At 39.8% G+C, this 17721-nt stretch overlaps 1 protein-coding gene across 7 annotated transcripts in view; it reads right to left on the bottom strand.

The window, feature by feature from the left end:
• Positions 1–7061: 7061 nt before the first annotated feature.
• LOC137982128 (GRIP and coiled-coil domain-containing protein 2-like) overlaps positions 7062–17721 on the bottom strand; it is a 97812-nt gene continuing 87152 nt past the window's right edge. For all 7 annotated transcript variants that reach the window (XM_068829188.1, XM_068829191.1, XM_068829193.1 and 4 more), the window contains 7 exons: positions 17483–17680; positions 17201–17245; positions 16049–16157; positions 15611–15693; positions 14012–14085; positions 13397–13572; positions 7062–8366 (listed from right to left, as the gene is read on the bottom strand). In XM_068829188.1, coding sequence (XP_068685289.1) covers positions 8293–8366; positions 13397–13572; positions 14012–14085; positions 15611–15693; positions 16049–16157; positions 17201–17245; positions 17483–17680 — 759 coding nt within the window. In that variant the 3' untranslated portion in view covers positions 7062–8292. The remainder of the gene's footprint in view (positions 8367–13396; positions 13573–14011; positions 14086–15610; positions 15694–16048; positions 16158–17200; positions 17246–17482; positions 17681–17721) is intronic.

Raw genomic sequence — 17721 nt, forward strand, 5'->3', positions numbered from 1 at the left:
AACACTGACGTTGCTTTCGCTTGATCAAAGTAATAACACTGGGAAGATGTTTAGGGCGGAAATGAACTGAATAATTCATGCAGCAAAGTGTGTTTTGATTTTGATAGCAGTTTGATCCGCCCTTTTGCCTTTAATTTGCGTCAAAGGAGGAAGATAGCACTGGATCTAGCTAAATAGCACATTCGCTATATTAACGGCCTTGAAGCCGGCAGGCATCAAAAAAATATTACTTTTTGTAAGCGTGCCACTAAATGTAAGGAAAACGAGAGCCGGGCCTTAATGAAATATGCCTATGTCACAGAAAAGAAGTATATACAACCTGACCAAAATTGGCCCCAAATTAGTTGAGGAAAGTGTATCTCAGGATCTCTCCGCTAAGCCTTAGCGCTTTATAATTTCGGCCATTGTTTGTTGAACAAGTAAATAACTTTCTGTTCTTCTTTGGTCTAAGTGTTACTTCCTTCCAAGAAGTGGTTTTAGAACTTCTCCCCCTCGGGCCGAAAAGCCATGGAATTTTCCGGTTTAAGAATCGATCGCGTCTCTGGACGAATTCGTCCTATATATTTATTCTGCGTCGAGTAGGTTCACTTGAGTTATCTAATTCGTGCAAGAGTTGTTTTTACTTTAGCTTCACTTTTGTATTTCATTCTGTTGCGTTTTATGTGAAATGTTAATTTTTTGTTAGCGAAACGCGATTGAAAAGCCGAAAGAGGCTAGCTGGAGTGTTAAATATATTAGTAATTCATGAGAAAAGATTTTCAACACCCGCTCGCAAATAGCAATTTTCATGTCTCTTAATTAATTCTTGGTGATACAGGATTGGAATCGACAGAAATTTGACTAGTTACTTTACTTGAGACTAAAAGGGAAAAAAACCCTTAGATTTTAGACGTGTTGATCAACTCACGGAGTGCTTTCGTCTTCAGTGGAGATGAAGTTCCCTAACAAAATCAATTTGAATTAAAAGGAAATGAGAAAGTGAATGTGTGTTGTGAGAGATGGGAAGTTCTTAGTTTTTGCTTGTTTTATAAATCAGAATAATTTTGCTTTCCTGTACAGTGACAGAATATTTAACCTAAAAATGCTAATATTGAGTGCAGGTTCACAAAGAAATGAAAAATTGATGACGTAACTTTGACTGGCAGTGGTGAATAGTACGAGTTGAGGGCGTGCAACTCGCTAGGAAACGGTTGTCGTATTTTTTCACGAATAACATACTTAGTTTTCTAATGATTTGCTTTCTTCGTCTTATCGGGTTGTGACAGATCATGACTGGGGCTTTTGGGTGGCAACACGACATCTCTTTAACCTGTTAATATGCACAGGTAGCCAATTGTTATGTGCAAGGCTCGAATCACCAGCTTTAAGTTCCTTTTAGTCGGCGAGATTTACTGGACTTGGGGTCGGATATATTTTAAAAGAGAAAAGTTTAAATGTCGTGCACAAACGTATTATTACGGTGCGATCGAGTGAAAGAGTTTGGGACAATGAAGTGCGAATTTCCTGTGTTTCTTCCTTCGACAATAATGCATTGAAAATTAGGATATTTAGTCGATTCTGGGGACGACATGGCATTGCGGTTTATGAAGCAAAATTGGTTTTCTAAACAACGTTAATATGCGCATAGTTGTGGCTTGCACTAAGAATTGTTGCTTATATATACAACATTTGCGAGTCTATAACTCATTCGTCGACAAGTAATACCAATTTAATCTGAGAAATTTTCCATCTTTTGTGTCTCAAAGGGATTTATGGAGCTTAGCAAAGTAGGCCACTTTGTGTTTTTTCTACGCCAAAGATTACTAAGTTTGGTATAATTCATTCGTTAAGCAACGTCAAAACACAAGTATTCTTTCGGCCCTGTTAATTTTTTCCTTTCCGTATTTCTTACAGGGGCTCCTTTTTGTCATTTCTCCTACCAAACGGAAGATTTCTGCATAACAGATCGTGCAATTGATTTATCCGCGCTCTGAATTTCCATCAGCTAGACCTGGTATAGGCTCAAAGCTGTTTTTGACTGACTTAGTACTCCACTGATTTCGCATATTGCGCGAGAACAAGGATCATCCACGTTCGCTGTTTTGATCGGCGTCAAAGATATATCTCATCGACAAAGTACTTGAAGTTCTAAACACTCAATATAAACGCATTTCAAGCGTCGAATATTTCATTTTGTTCCGCAGTAATATTGACCCCTTTTCCAAATTCGACATTTTCTGACGGAATTGCGTTATAATAGGGCGATAGTGTACATTATTTCATATTGAACAAGTCTTAAACGATAGGTTTTGCCCTGCGAACGTTGCTCTTTCCCCTAATAACTGGCATATATAGAACGGTTGGAGTCTGTGTGAATTGTTATCCTCCCAGTTCACTTCAGTTTCATTGATTCATCTTCCGTATCAAATAAAATTTGAGTTGCTAGTTGTAAATTGAAAGGAAAAAGGACCATTCGGCTATTATGCTTCTGTGGTGTAAAAACGGCCTAAATGCTAATTCCTTCCGTCCGTGTTAAAAGAAGGGCATTGTTGTGTTGCGTACGTATGCAATGTTGCCCATTATACAGCTGTCATTGCCGCACATGCAAAATTTATTGTCCATTAAGATGTGAACTCATGCCTTAATGCTGTAGAAACGCTTCAGAAAAATGTTTCAGCTTTCTTTTATTGAAATATGTTTAAACCTTGGTCAAGGCTTTGCTAATTTTTTAACTGGTTATCAACACCTTCAAAACTCCCTCACTCGAATGCTTCCATTCAAAAGTTATAACCCGTCGCTTTTCCCCTTTACTAAATAATTTTTCAAACGATGAATTTCTTATGTCTCACTTTCGTTTGGGGATCATTTCGTAACTCTATACTCCATTATATTGCTGCTTATGAAGGATTAATTGTCCGATGATTCGTTTTCGCAAGTAAAGGCTATTAGTTAAAAATGCGACGAAAAAGCCGAAGAAAAGGGTAGATATTTTTGTTGGTTAGTTCCATGGAACAGGGAAGAGGTGGTTCCTGTTTCGGAAGAATCCAGGACGGAGTTTTTTTTTAAAGTTTTATCTTCACATTTTGGCGGCCTTTTATTTAGTTTCTTTTTAGGCGAAAATCCTCTCTTTCCGTAATGCAGCAAAGAGCAATGGTACGGGAAAAATTGAAGTATTTTATGGAAACTGAATGAGCGATCTCAGTTTAGGTAAAATTACAGCCTTTTGAAAATTTATTTGGTGTGTGAATGACATTTTTTTTGTAGCGAAAGCGTTGCGGGGCATTATTTTGAAGGCTTCGCATTCAAGTGGAACGAAGTCCTTGCTTTGTAAAATTAGGGCAATATCATCCCATATTGACTGGAGGTTATTAAACTGCTTTTCTCTGAATCAATATCCTGATAATTCGTTTCTTGTTACCAGGGTGGAGTGGAGTGATTGGTTTTGGAATTTTTCTCTAATAAAACTTGTAAAATGAACAACGTTTTATTGAAATGCTTTTCGGTGGCATGCTTTTAATATTCATAAGCGAATACAGATCAGACTTTTGCAGCTTACGAAAGTGAAAAAAAAAAAAAAGAAATGTGCTCTGTGTAAGATTTAATAATGACACCTTTTTCTGCGTAGCAAAATGCAAGAACGTAGGATAAGAGTTTTTAATTTGACAAATTTCCTTTGCTTTTGTAAATGTTAATATTTCCCGCGAGCTGCGGGGATTAAATCTCGTATTGCTTAATGTATTTAATTAGGTCACGTATTCCTCAAATTGTTCTTTTTATTTTTAAGGGGAAATGACGAGGGTCCTTTAGAAACTCGAAATCTTTCTGCCTGTTCATCAAAACATGAAGTGAACGGTATTTCCCTTTTTTCCACTTGTCGACAACTTTATTTGTCACAACAACTCGTTTCTCTTGGGACCAAAACGAATAATCCCGGCTTTAACGTACTTTACACGAATCTTTTTATTGCTCTTTTCCTGCCGTTGTTAACTAGTGCAATTTTGATGATGAAATTCTCAAGTAGACTATTAAATGAAGCCAACTTTTGAGTCTGAGGATAGAATTTTTGAGTATGACTATTCCTTTGAAAGCTACTAAGCTGATGTACTGTTTATTTTGATGTAAATTAGCTCCAAGTTATTTAGTTTGCGTGAAATTCTAGTCCGACCATTCGGATTACATGCTTCTGAGCAGTGCTGTTCCATGTGCGACACAAAAGTGAGGTTCTCCTTAATCAAATCCGCGGTTTGACCAATCGAATGAAAGGTCCTAAGCAGTACTATTGCACTGTCATGACTCATTAGCTTAAAAAGTGACTCTTGGTGAGTTGTATTTTTCATGTGTTGATGACGGACGTCTGCAATGTAAAACCTTTAATTTGTGCCAGCGACCATTCAATTTGGAAACAGCCTGAGTTTGTTAGTGTTGTTTTTTCGAATTTGTGGCTTGTGCGGAGTGAGAGACATCAGCCGTAAGGGCCTTTTGAAGTGCAAAAATGACGCGATAACAGCAAGTCACGGGTTCGAGTGGGTGTTAACAGGCGCAATTGGGCGTCTCACCGGAAACCACTTAAGTTTGCGAATTTACGCCAACTTCCGGCCATTTTGAAGAGCCAGTGAGCTATTCTTGTCCACGTGTAACTATTAATGGTGTTACTTTCTAAAGAGACAGTAATGGTACGTCGGTGGATCTTTGAAACACAGGAACTTGCTAGTATCAACTGAGAATTGGAGAGATTAAAAAGCTGACGTTTTTGAGCGTTGGGCCTATGTTATTTTCCCTGTTAAGGACTGAGGCTCGATACGTCAGCTTTTAATACACACTTCGGTGTTCAATTTATTTTTAAAACAGCACGGTTGATACTACTGAATTTTAGCAAACTAAAATACTTTTGGTTTGCCAAAACATCACGTAGTAATTACAAGTTGCCATCGCTCCTCTTTGAATGAACAACTGCTTATCAGTGATTCCATCGAGGTGCTGCTATTAACCAAACTATCCATCGGTGTTACGTTTTTCTTGAAGTTTGAAAAATGATTCTCTTAAGTCAAAAGACACTTCATTTAACGTTGAAAGATCAAGGGAGGAGGCTGACGGGACGCTGTTTCACATCACCCTCCCTTCTGTCAGGACCCTGACTATTTTAAGTGCACAGACTATTATTTATACAATAAGAAGTTATTTATAAGAAGTTCAGAAACTTGAGAACTTATACACTGGAAGAGAGTTGTGTCCGAAATCGGAAACGTTGGGTGAACGAAGCACCAGCAAAAGGTCGATAAGAACAAGACTTGGCCTACCGTTTAGGTTGCAGATTCTCGTGAAACCACCAAAAAGGTGATTTGGATGTGATAAAGGTGTTTTAAGGTAAATGTAATTAGTCCGTGACAGAGCTGTAATGACACAGTCTGAGTGATGTCAACAAACCACGCGCAACGTCGTTGACGCGTGCAGGGAACGCGTGTGATGGTGATCTGAAGGAGCGCGGCTCGCAGGAACTTGTGTTTTGTGGGAGGTCAAAGAACGTATTTACGTCAATAGGTTTCCTGACCACACCTGGCTGCTTCCGGGTGGCAGTTTGCAAAGTCACAAACCCTTCACGAAGTCTCGCCCCCTCAAGTATGCTGTTCCGGTATGACCTTTCTCATTTGCCGCGTTCTCAATATAGCGTCAGATATTTGATTATTTTTAATCTCCCGGAATTTCCCCCACCAATATTAAGTGGAAGATCAAAGTCAAAAAAAAAAGGAAGTGGCAATCTTGTCAGGCCCGCAGGAAAGAGCGGAAAACTGATCGATGACAACGATCGCTGGACAATACCGTCTGTTGTCCTTGAGATTAGCGTTTACGGCCTTTTGATCTCTCTTTTAATTTTGTAACTTTGACATGATTTTTGTTTATACACCAGTAAATAATGCGAACGTTTTGAATAGTTTTCGTTAACATCTAGCTGCTGAATTCGTGTTTGGCGTTGGTTAATAAGGGCGTGGTTGACTAGAAAGTACAATTTTCTGAAAGAAAGTGCAGACGAACATGTACTAACACATATTTGCACCTTGTTAAAGGAAAAGAACGCCAATTTTTAATGAGCGCACCGTTTTCCTGTTCGGCAAATTGGTCTTTGACTCACCCCTGATGAAGACACTAAACTGGAGTGTCGACACGTTGAGTCTGAATTGTAAGTTTAAAGTCAAATTTCTTCAAACCAGATTACCATAAAACTATGTTTGATTGTCAACATGGTGCAGTGCGAGCCCCAGTTTAAGCATTTTTAACCTCAGTGGCCATGTCCTTTGTCCGGAAGTATTTTTTTGTTAAGTCTAGATTTGCCTAAAGCGTTGTTTGTAGTGGTAGTCGGCATTTGGCGACATGGGCGGCCTAAAGGTTTCACTGTGAAGATGATGTGGTCAAGAGATTATGCGTGGAGAGAGAGCAGAACAACGAATTTCTTTTACTGTAAACAATGTGGAATTTGATTCCAAAAATAATTATTTTTTTGTTGATGCACTTCCTCCTTAGCACATTTCTTCGTTTTTTTGTTCGTTCATTCACTCATTCATTCCTTCATTCGTTCGCGCGTTCATTCTTTAATTTCATTCAACCACTTATTCATTGATTTTTTTGTTCTTTCGTCCTTTTGTTGCGCCGGCCATTCATTATCCCCCTAATACCGCTTAAACTTTAACGCGGCACTTTATTTTGGCTCATTTACATATGTTTCGCCCTACTATTCTGTTACGAGTTGTTCGCCACACGCATTGAAGACTTACACGACTCCACTCCCCGATTTCGTTGCCCTCAATTTACCGCAAAAAAGTGAAGGGAGGTACAATTAAAAGCCCTTTTCTGTCAGTGTAACGGTAGGGTGTCGGCACGCACTGAGGACCTATGTTTATGCAACCTTTGGTGGCCTCGGAGACAGAAAGAAACGAACTTCACGGGAAAAAGTGTTCTGGCAAGATACCAAAATAGTGATTAACTTGACGGACTTAATTACCAAACAAAATTTACATTCGTATTTCTCAATAAATACTCTAAAGTTTTTCTTAAAAGACTCTTGGCTAGCTCCCGCCTGGACACTGAGGTACGAGCAATGTCATTTATTTTATCCCGAGAGCTTATTTCCTCCATAAAGGCGTAGGTTCCAATAAATTTCAATTGTGTTAACGTTGTAAATTTATAGTAAAATAATTTCTATCAATAAATTCATTAAATTAATGTCAGACACTTATAATTTCCCTCTCCAAAACACTGTACGAGACTGGTGCAAGAGAGCGTTTGAAAAATGGCTATTTGACAAGAATTGGACTATTATGCCGAGAGTCTGCTGGGTGAACACCAAAAGTAACACTCATAATTGGCTTATGTCTACCTTTCTTTCCATAAAGTCATGAACTCGTACTCTCGCGCCAGTCTCCCTGTCAGAAATTTAAGCTTTGATTGCAACCTAAATTAAGATAAGCGTTTGCAAAAATACTGACGCTGTTGCTTATCTTAAAATGGACTATTCCCTTATTGCTTCTTTTTCCCCGCTTGGGGGACTTACAGTTTCATTCATTCTTAAGCAAAAGGGAAATTGCGAATTACGTTTGACGTAACTTGGTTCTTAATGTCTCCAATAACCCTATCACAAAAGACAAGGCATTTCATTTGCAATGAAGTCCAAAACGTAAAAAAAACCTCTTGACTTCAATCGAAATTCGCAAGAAATTTAATGAAGTACTCCAAAAGTTAAATTCTTGATTCATTTTCATTTAATCGGTGAAATTCACCAGAATTTTAACCGATTATATCAAAAGACGCAATAATGATCTGTGGAAATGTGACCTCTACGTATAAAGACCACGTATATAAATTCAACGCCTGTATAAAACTGAAGGTGGCTTTAAATAATTCAATTTTCCTCGGTTTTGGGAGCCTTGGAATACACACAAGTTATTTTATCATCAGTTTTAATGAACAAATACCTTGTGTGTGTCCAACACAAAATTTGCCGACAAACTATACCATCTATTGGCAAATATACTTCGAGGGATTTGACTGTAAGACGAATTTAAATTGGAAGAGCGCTCTCGGGGAAGGTACAGTGCCGTGGAAAATCCGGCAACGGACGAAATACATGTAACTCAGTGAAATTCCTGCGCACCAGTTGGTCAGCAGCTCTAATTTTGTATGGCATGATGAAGGTAGTTTTCGGCCATTGCAGGAGACAATGAAAAATGCAGCCACTTTGCAACAATGCAAAGTAAGGTTATTGTGGACTCATTATTGGAAATGGGCCCTCTGCCATTCTGTTTGTTTTCCGAGACCATTTCATCACGTAAAAGACGTCCAGCGGTACACGTAACTACTCCAGCCACTTCCTTCCTCGCTTTCTTCATTTCCAGCCCCTGAAAGATAAGTGGCTCATTTTCAATTGATAGCTTGGCACAAGTTCCTTCAAACATTCCGTCGTCGGCCGATGGGCATGTGAATAAAAATGCAATGCAATACAAAATTTCCAGGACTTTGCAGGACCATGAGACAAAATCTACGACCAACAACGTAGGGAGGGAACCTCCACTCCGACAAAAAATAACTTTAAACCACACTAAAATGTTTGATTTTTTTTTTTCGAAAGAAAGCGTTTCTCTTTTAAATGAATTCGCGAATCGCTTATTTTTGTTTTAGAATTTCCCGGCCGTCGCCATCTTGAATAACTAACGCGGGTGTCCCTTTTGTTGCTATACAAAAGTGCAAGGTGAGAGCAATAAAGCGATCGTGACACGTCACAATTATCTGACGGGCGCCTGGGAAATTTGAAAGTCAAAATAAGCGATTTTGATTTATTTTTCTAATACCAGTTATTGGAAAAAGAATTTAAACAAATTTGTTTGCGGGCATTATTTTTTCCGGTTTAGAGTTTTGTGTAAGTGTCACAATTTGACAGGGTCAAACGCAACACATACACCAGACAAAACGACAACAGTCCTACCACCTCAACCGTTACCACAGCCACAACACCGTAGATAAGAGGGACTTCTGAAACTATACACCTTATTCCAAAATGGCCGCCATTTAAATATTCTTTTGTTTTATTCAAAGTAGCCCTTGATGCCTCGTTCTTAAGCTTAAAATTCAAAAGAATATTTTATCTTGAACGAGGCAACAAGGGCCAAGCATACATAAATCAGCGGCCATTTTGGAATAAGGTGGATCGCACGCATCCTACAACTGTGACCTTATAACATACGCGTTGTCCACAAACCCATAACGACTTTACAACGCTTACTAACGAATGTCAAAGACAAAGACTACCCCAAGGACAGGCAGGGAGCAGCATACAAGATCACATGCTGCGATTGCCAAGCCACTTACATTGGTGAAACCGGCAGGAACCTAAACACACGACTTAAGGACGTTCGCGCCAAAATCTTCCTACGGTGAGATTTTCTTCAATTCTCGCATAGAGTTAGGTCATAAAGTACTTACTCCAAAAATATAAAAAAAAGTGGGGGTCACCGACTTCGTTTCGGAGAAAATGGCAGTGGAAAAATGCCTTAATTTCGATAAATCTGTCATAATAACGAAAGGTAGCCCCATCTGCTCATCCATCGAAAATCCTAAAAATAAACTGTTAGAGTGAAGGTTTCCGTGCATAGATTTTTAGGGGTGGGATTTTAAGATAATTTCATGCCGCTAGGGATGTCGTAAACAGTAGAGTTCATCCTGGACGAGCGTTTTCGTAACCTCTATCCGTTGCAACCACTACCGGAATTCGATGGCACGAGGAAAGAAAATTTAAAAAAAAGATAACTTCTTACGGTGAGATTTTTTTCATTTTATCATATTTTGTAGATAGTAAGTAGAGTAAGTGATTCATGATTAAAAAAATAGGGGTCACCGATGATCCAAGGGAGTAAAATCGATGAGATTTTACGAAGCTCTTGGAAAACTTCGTTTGTCACGTTTTTGCGTGACCTGTCGGGGAAGGACTGGAACATAAGAGAGGATCGATCGTTGAAGGGATGAAAGGTTTTTACCCCAAAACAAAGCTTTCTCGAGCATAGCAACGAAGTTTTAAGCAGTCGTCATCTTCATTTGGTTAGTGTTTTATATAACATTTCCCCATTGCCGTCATGCTCGTCTTCTGGAGTGTGGTTTTTGTGAAATTTAATCGCTGGTTTTTTCCACGCAGGTCCGCACTATTCAAGCCAACGAGGACGAAAATACTGCTCTATTTTCACGAAAGTAAAGGATAAGAACTTCAAAAACATACATTCATTTTGAACTTAAGTTCGTAGGGTAATAAAAACATTAAAAAAAGAAACAGCCCCGTTAAATTTACGCAACGGTTCGTCCTCGAGTTTTCCAAACTTTCAGCCACTACTCGATAAGCAGCTACGTACACCTTTTAAAGAGCTTTTCCATCCATCCTCCCGCTCACTTCTCTTCAACGTTTCATGATGATTCGGAAATAAATGTGCCATTCTTTTGCCGGCCGGGAATTTTTTCCCCGGCGTTTTTGTCGTCATGTTATTTTAACTAATGCTTGAATAATATTTATGAAAGTCAAGTAGACTAGTGCACGACTGATAAAAACAACGCGAACATCAGTCGTGCAGTAGTCTACTTGACTTTCCTAAATATTTTTAATCAATTTTGACTGATCACGATCTTCTCTTATCCAACGCTGTGCAAGACTTATCGTCCGCGGTTTCTGCAAAGGTTTTCAAACCTCAACTTCACTAATGCTCGAAGTAATGCGTGACATATTACAGTCGCGTTACCTGCGCAGTTACGTTGCGCACAAACAATTAGCGCGAACGTCCTTAAAGAACACAAACGAGCAACTAAGAATGGTGATCTCAATAACAAAATTGCTGAACACACTATCGACTGGGACTGTGCTAAGTGCTTAACCTACTATACGAACTATTACCGGCGCCTTACGCATGAAAGATGGTCTGCAAACCTAGAACAAACTACATTAACCCTTTCACCGCCAAAAATGCAAATTGACACTTGTAGATTTTACTCTGTCTAAAGCCAGACGAATTTACTCGTCAATGGGGGAGCCCTCGGCAGTGAAAGGGTTAAACCGTTGCCAACCTCTCTCTACCTGCGCCTTACAAACGATTACTTAACAGAAAACCTTAACTACACACAACTTTTTTCCTCTCAGCTTACAAACCGGATCGTGACGCACCAATCGCCACTCACAATCCTCACAACCAATCACATTACTTTTTCCCACTACCAATCAGAGCATCACTACATTCGTATGAATTTCGAACCGTAACTCCGCTCAGGTTGTCGAAACGTCAGTCACTACCATCTGTCTTCCTCAGGATTACTTTCACCCAGACGATCAAATTCCAACGAGGTATGTAACTCCTCGGTTCAAACCATTTTCTATGGTACAGTTGAAATTGCAAGAATTGTATTTTTGAAGTGCGTGTTATAGACGAAAGATAGAAGTGATCCTCGAACTTAACGACGGTGCCTACTATTGTTATTGCGCATACGTTCTGCCCATCTCGAGATACTCGGGTTTCCCATGGGTGGTGCTTATTAATACAGGGGTATTTTTGCGCGGTTCAAAACTATGTGGAGAAAGCAGAACTCAGCAAGTGATCTTGGTATCCAAAAAGAAAATTGGGGGCAACCACGCATTTTTCAGAGATAATAAAGCTTCAATTTGGAAAAGAACCCCAAACATAGCTTTGTAATTGAAAGCTCTTTACAAACATTGTTGATAAATTATCTTTGAAGAATGCGATTTTCTCTTTGGATTTCAATAACACTTGATAAGATCTGCATTTCCCGCATATTCAGTAAACCGCGCAAAAATACCTTTGAATTAGTAGGCACCGTCCTTAACTGGACAACAGGCCATTTCCGAGTTCATCTCTGCCTGCTCTTCAAAGCGAGTCTAAGTGCGAAGTTTCTCTTATGAAAATTAGTTTTCTTTCGTATGTAAAGTAGAACTAATTATCATCCCAAAAACTTCGCACTTAGACTCGCTTTGAAGAGGAGGCAAAATGGAAATGCCTAATCAATTGTCACTTTACAGACACCTGCAGGCTTCAACGGGATTGGAACCCATGACCTCAGTCTGCGATGCTGGAGCAATGCTCTGCCAACTGAGCTATGAAGTCACTTAGTTGGGAGCAGGTCAATTTGTTGGGGTCACGTGTTCCCTCTCAAAGTGACAATTGCTTCAATTTTCCAGTTACGTGCGAGGATCGCTTCACCATTTCGTCTATAGATCGAATGCATAAATGGCGGACAAAAAAATATTCTTTTGTTTATGTGTTAATTAGCCTCACTAGCCTCGTTTGCATGGACAAAATACAAAAGAGAGGTTGCTTGAGAGCGAGGCTAGTGAGTCTCATTAGCACATAAACAAAAGAATACATTTTTTGGCCGCCATTTATGCATTCGGTCAATAACCCGCCATACAAATACAAACATTTATTTCATTCATCAGTCCTTTAAGGGGAACACATGAGCCCAACATATTGACCTGCTCCCAACTGAGTGGCTTCATAGCTCAGCTGGTAGAGCATTGCACCGCCGGGCATCGCCGAGGACATGGTTTAAAATTCCGTTGACGTCACCTGAAATTTTCAGGTGTCTATAAAGAGATGCTTCAATTGCTTAAATTGTCTGGTTAAGTGAGAGGGTCACTTCTATCTTCTATGGTTGAAATTACTAGGATATCCCGTATAACGAAGATCTCCGTATAAAAAGCGACACTTGATCCCACCGAGAAAATAGGATGGAAAAGGAGTTGGAGATAACGAAACTTCGAAGTATAATAGGGAGTTTAAGAAACGACGACGGCCACGACTACGACAACGCCACAAAACAACAATATCATTGGTTAAAAGAGCATAAATAATTGTGCTGCACGTGAAGCACGGACTTTAGCAAGTAGGTTTGCGGTCCTCTGCATAACGACGACGTGAAATCACCAAATTTGAGGTTTTGACGACAACGTAAGCATGCAACAGAGCATCTCAGTTTCATTCTCTCTTTTCGCTCTGAAACCGCTCGTACCTATTTAGTTTTTATAGGATACTTCGCCCACATTGCAGGACGTGAACGAAACTGAATAATCGCGAAAGACTCATGATAGAGCCTCCGTCGCCGTCGTAGATCTTTAACTTCCTAATGGAGCAATTCCAGGAGCCCCTTTCAGTTTTTAACCGTGCTGTTACGGCACAAAGATAATCGTAATTTATACGACCTTTTGGATACTGGCTTGCGTAAGAAAACTACGAACATGTCGCCGAAAAAGTCTTAATTTAGCACGACACAATGATTTTATCGGCATTTCCCGGCTTAATCCAAACGCCCATCAGTTTCATAAAGACATTACCTGCCCTAGATAGCCGACTACTTTGTATTGGCTATTTTCTCCATTGAAACCTACCTCGAGCTTGTTGTACCACCAGATCCTTCTCTTCTTGGCTTAGCTTTAACATGGTACTAAGTACTGGGACCAAATGTTCTCGCTCGGTTGGACGACACTTCAAGAATTGTAATATGACGTTCTTCAGGTACTCCAGGTTGGCAGACTCTTTTTCTCGTTCTTGGTTTCTCTCTAGCCTTAAAATGAATGAGGAAGTCGATCGGTTTTAACATAAAGGACAATGAAACATTTGCTTCGACGAGTATCTCTTCCATTGTGAAAATCTTGGTTAAATTGTTTCTGTTCCTTTTTGCTAAGTTGAAAAAAAAGAGCAACGACTTTTCTTTCAAAAAGATCTCGCTACGTTCATTGATTCAAACTAATTACCCTTTTCGAGGCGATTAAAATACTGAAGTAATAGGTTTTCAAAATTGCCGACGCGCGATCCTTGAAGAAACAAATAAAGCGAAAAAAATTAGTTGTCGTGATATTCTCTCGCACAACTGTGCAAAAATTACTGCTCTTTCCGCAAAAGGTTTGAGAACATCTGAGATTATCCCCAAGACGATTCGATGGCTTTTGGGAATGCTTCTAATTCTTGTTTGCTTGGTAACTAGTATGACCTCAGCTTCTCACCTTCTGATCTCGTCCTTGAGATCTTTGGCCTGTTCCGTCAGCCTCATGGAATTGGCTTCGCTCTCACGGAGCAACTAACAACAACAAAAGCGCACTATAAGCATTTCATATTTCTGTATCATTCATTGGTTCACCTCCTACGGGATATAACTCGAACTCATAAGTGACCAGTTCCCAGTCGCCTTAATAGCTTAGTTGGTAGAGCAGTGCAGCGTAATCACACGGCCACGGGTTCGAGATCCGTTTAAATTTGGATTTTTCAGTTCAGGCTTTCTTGGCAACTGCTTACAACGGATGCCAATCACGCGCTCCCCTCAATAACATCTTTTTTTTATTTCGAAAGTAAAATCTAGATGGACGTCCATCAAATGTTTCCATGACGAATGACGAATTCACCTGCCGCCAAGAGATAGTATAGTAATTTTACTGTTATTATTTAGTATTATCATTTTATTATTTCTTTTCTCCTCTCAGAAAAAACTGAGAGGAGAGTAGCTGACGTCTGATCTCACCCAAGAGAAAGAATTCTAAACCGCCATGAGACTTTGTGATATGTACGGTAAATAAATCCTCACCCAGATAATAAATACAGCCAGTTCAGTTCAGGTAAACATCAAGTTGTTACCCGCAACTTAAATGTTCAGCGCAAATCTCACTATCCTAGCTGCTTCTAGGAGACAGGGCTTTTCGAGGGTTCCAAAGTTCAGCTGGTTTTACACAGCCAATGGTGGCCCACCGTTTATTGAGATTGTACGCAAAGCCCCAATAACTATAGGGATCACTGTCACTTCACTGCAGTTCCACACCCTTTTGAATTCCCATTTTAAATCCTGATATTTTTAGTTGTATTATCATTATTATTATTATTATTATTATTATTATTATTATTATTATTATTATTATTACTACTACTATTATTAAATTTATACGAACGTTCCATTGAAAGTAGCTCATAAAGTACTTTACATTGAGTGCCTAAACCAATTTCACGATTGTTTTGTTTTGTACAACTACATGAATTCTTGGTTTTCACGTGACGTCACGGCGGCCATGTTGGAGCCCCTAAACAAAGAAACGGCGGCCATGTTGGAGCCCCGAGCAAATCCTCCGGGAATTTAACTATCATTATGCAAACGTTTTCTTTTGTTTTCGTTGAGAAACATGGCTGTTGATCACGCGAGTGAAAACCAACAATAGACCTAATCGGCAAACTCAATGCTGCAGCCAATTCAAATCTATTGAATGTGCATGATAATGTAGCATTCATATTTAAATGATATGGAAATACCTGGAACAACGTTTTATTCCCAGAGGGATTGAATTGGGTACAACATTGAGTTAGACGATTAGGTCTATTGATTGGCTCGTAAATCTTACAACACATTCTCGGCCACGCCTTTTCGCGAGCACAGTGTCGGCAACATTTTTTTTAAATTTGCGTTGTGATTGGTTAAAATCATTGCATTCGCTGCTGTGATCAAGAACGCTCTCGACCACGTGGTAAAACAAAATGCAGGTTTTCTGCTATAATCATCACTCCTCAACATGGTCAATGACAATGCTACTGGAAACTACTAACCACCACATGTTGTTTCCTACCTCTGACAGATGTTCCACTTTCTTGTTTGCAGTTGTAATACTTGAGAGCAGAAGGTTTTCGTCCAAAGGAGGCCCTCGTAAGCCTAAAGACAAACGAAGAAAAGTTTTGTCCCGTATCACATAATTAACGAAACCGGAAGCAAATGTGAATCGAAACAAGAGAAAGTTTTCTTTTTTTTTGGAAGGGGGATGAGAGAAGAGGCAATACCTCATCCTGATGCATCCCCACACAGACACCCACTTTGACCTTAAACCGAAGAGAACCGAAATGGATTGAAAGAGACAAGAGCGCGGGCGGGAAGGAGATGAAATGCCTTAGACTTGTGGGGGAGGGGTCATGAGGCAGAGCCTAGTTTCCCACTCTGATTCGTACACCAACCTTCAATCCCTTCACCTTCTTTAAACCCAAAGACGACCCTAAAGGCTACGTGTACTCACCCTCGTCGCTTCCTGGTGTAATGGGACTCTTCGGCATTGTCGGGGAAAGAATTTTCTCGAGCGTGGAGGCGATAGATGGTGTAACTGGGGTGCTGGGAGCAGAACCAACCTGAAGAGGAAACAGTTCTCCTGTTATAAATTGACCTTGCAATTGATTTTTTCATAGTTAATCGAGGATATGAAACCTTAGAAACTTTCAAAAGCGAGAGCCATTTTGTTGCAATCTAAGTTGAATTGACCGTGACCCTGCACAATCTTTTGTTTTCGCTTCGCACGGGTTCGCAAATTAGTTGCGCATAATTTAATCGAAGGATTTGATTGGTTATCTTCTCGACAAAAGGTGTTTTGTGCAGGATCAAGGCCAAAAATACGGACAAAAACATGAAACAAAGGAACTTGTCCAGTTTCATAACCATTTCCATGGATTAACTATGATTTTTTTAACCAGCGACGAAATTGTGTTCAGAAGAATGTAGGGTTATGATCGACTGAAAATCAAACTTCGGATTCCGCATAATTCTTTCGATACCGACTACAGCTATCAGTTGGGGGAGAAAACTAGTTGGCGCATCAGCTGAAGTTCGCCAATTCCACCAACAGACGTCTCCCACTTCACTAAAATTTATGGAATCTTCTTGAGCAGCAACACCAACTTCGTAATTTAACATCAAACAAAAGCCACGTCATCGACGTCGAAAGAAAACGCGAATGAATTAACGATACATAAAATCTAGAAGCATCCAACAATCCAGTTTCTACTTAACTATATCGCAAGCGACTTACTTGGAAACTCAATACCAATCAAAACTTCCGCTTACGACTCCACTGATTGTTTGTCAAGAAAGCAGACGCAAAGGATTGTTCGAGAAAGGAACGGTAACCGGCAAATTGTCGACTACATTTATCACGATAAGAGTAAAAAAATAGAGAAATCGAAATGTACTGTCAAGCCAGGTCAAAGGGGAAACCTATCACTTCCGCTCACCGTCGTTCACTTGAAAAACGCCTGTGCTTGACTTTTTTACTTAACACTCTACGACTTCCACTTTGACGCTTTACAACATTTCGGTTTAGCTGTTCTGCTCGCTTTCAAGAGGCCATTCATATGAAAGCTACCAATCTGATTTCAACTATTTTTCATTGCACACTTACACTTGCTGCGGAATCAGTTTGTGCTAATTCACTCTGATCCATGCCCTGAAAGCCAAAAAAGTATGGCAACTGTATTACAGCTCAAACATCATGGAAACCAAGCAATTAAACCCCTTAAGCTCAAAAAGGGAAATTCCCTTGTTCGCATCGTATCGTATCGTTTCAGTCGATTTGGCGGCACCATAAAGACTAGGATGAAATGTATCGTATTCAGATGCATATGTTCAGATTACCCTGCCATTAAAAAAAAATCAAACAAAAAAGTGAACTCCTTACACCCACCTCCCCGGGTCTCCTTTCCTCACTTCTGCTCAAATGCAGCGCGAGATCTGGTGGCGAACGAGACCTTCCTGTGGCCTGCTGGGAACGCTGCTCCGTTTCCTGTTGTAACCGGTTTAACTTGTCTTCAGCTTCAGTTAATTTCTGTTGGAGTCGTTCTAGCTGAGCCCGCTGTTCCTCTTTGACCACTTCGAGTTTTTCCTGCAAGTAATTTGCGAAAGGTCCAGTCAGAAATAGCACAC

This window comes from Montipora foliosa, chromosome 13 (assembly GCF_036669935.1).
Source record: "Montipora foliosa isolate CH-2021 chromosome 13, ASM3666993v2, whole genome shotgun sequence".
Classification (NCBI taxonomy): Eukaryota; Metazoa; Cnidaria; class Anthozoa; order Scleractinia; family Acroporidae; genus Montipora; species Montipora foliosa.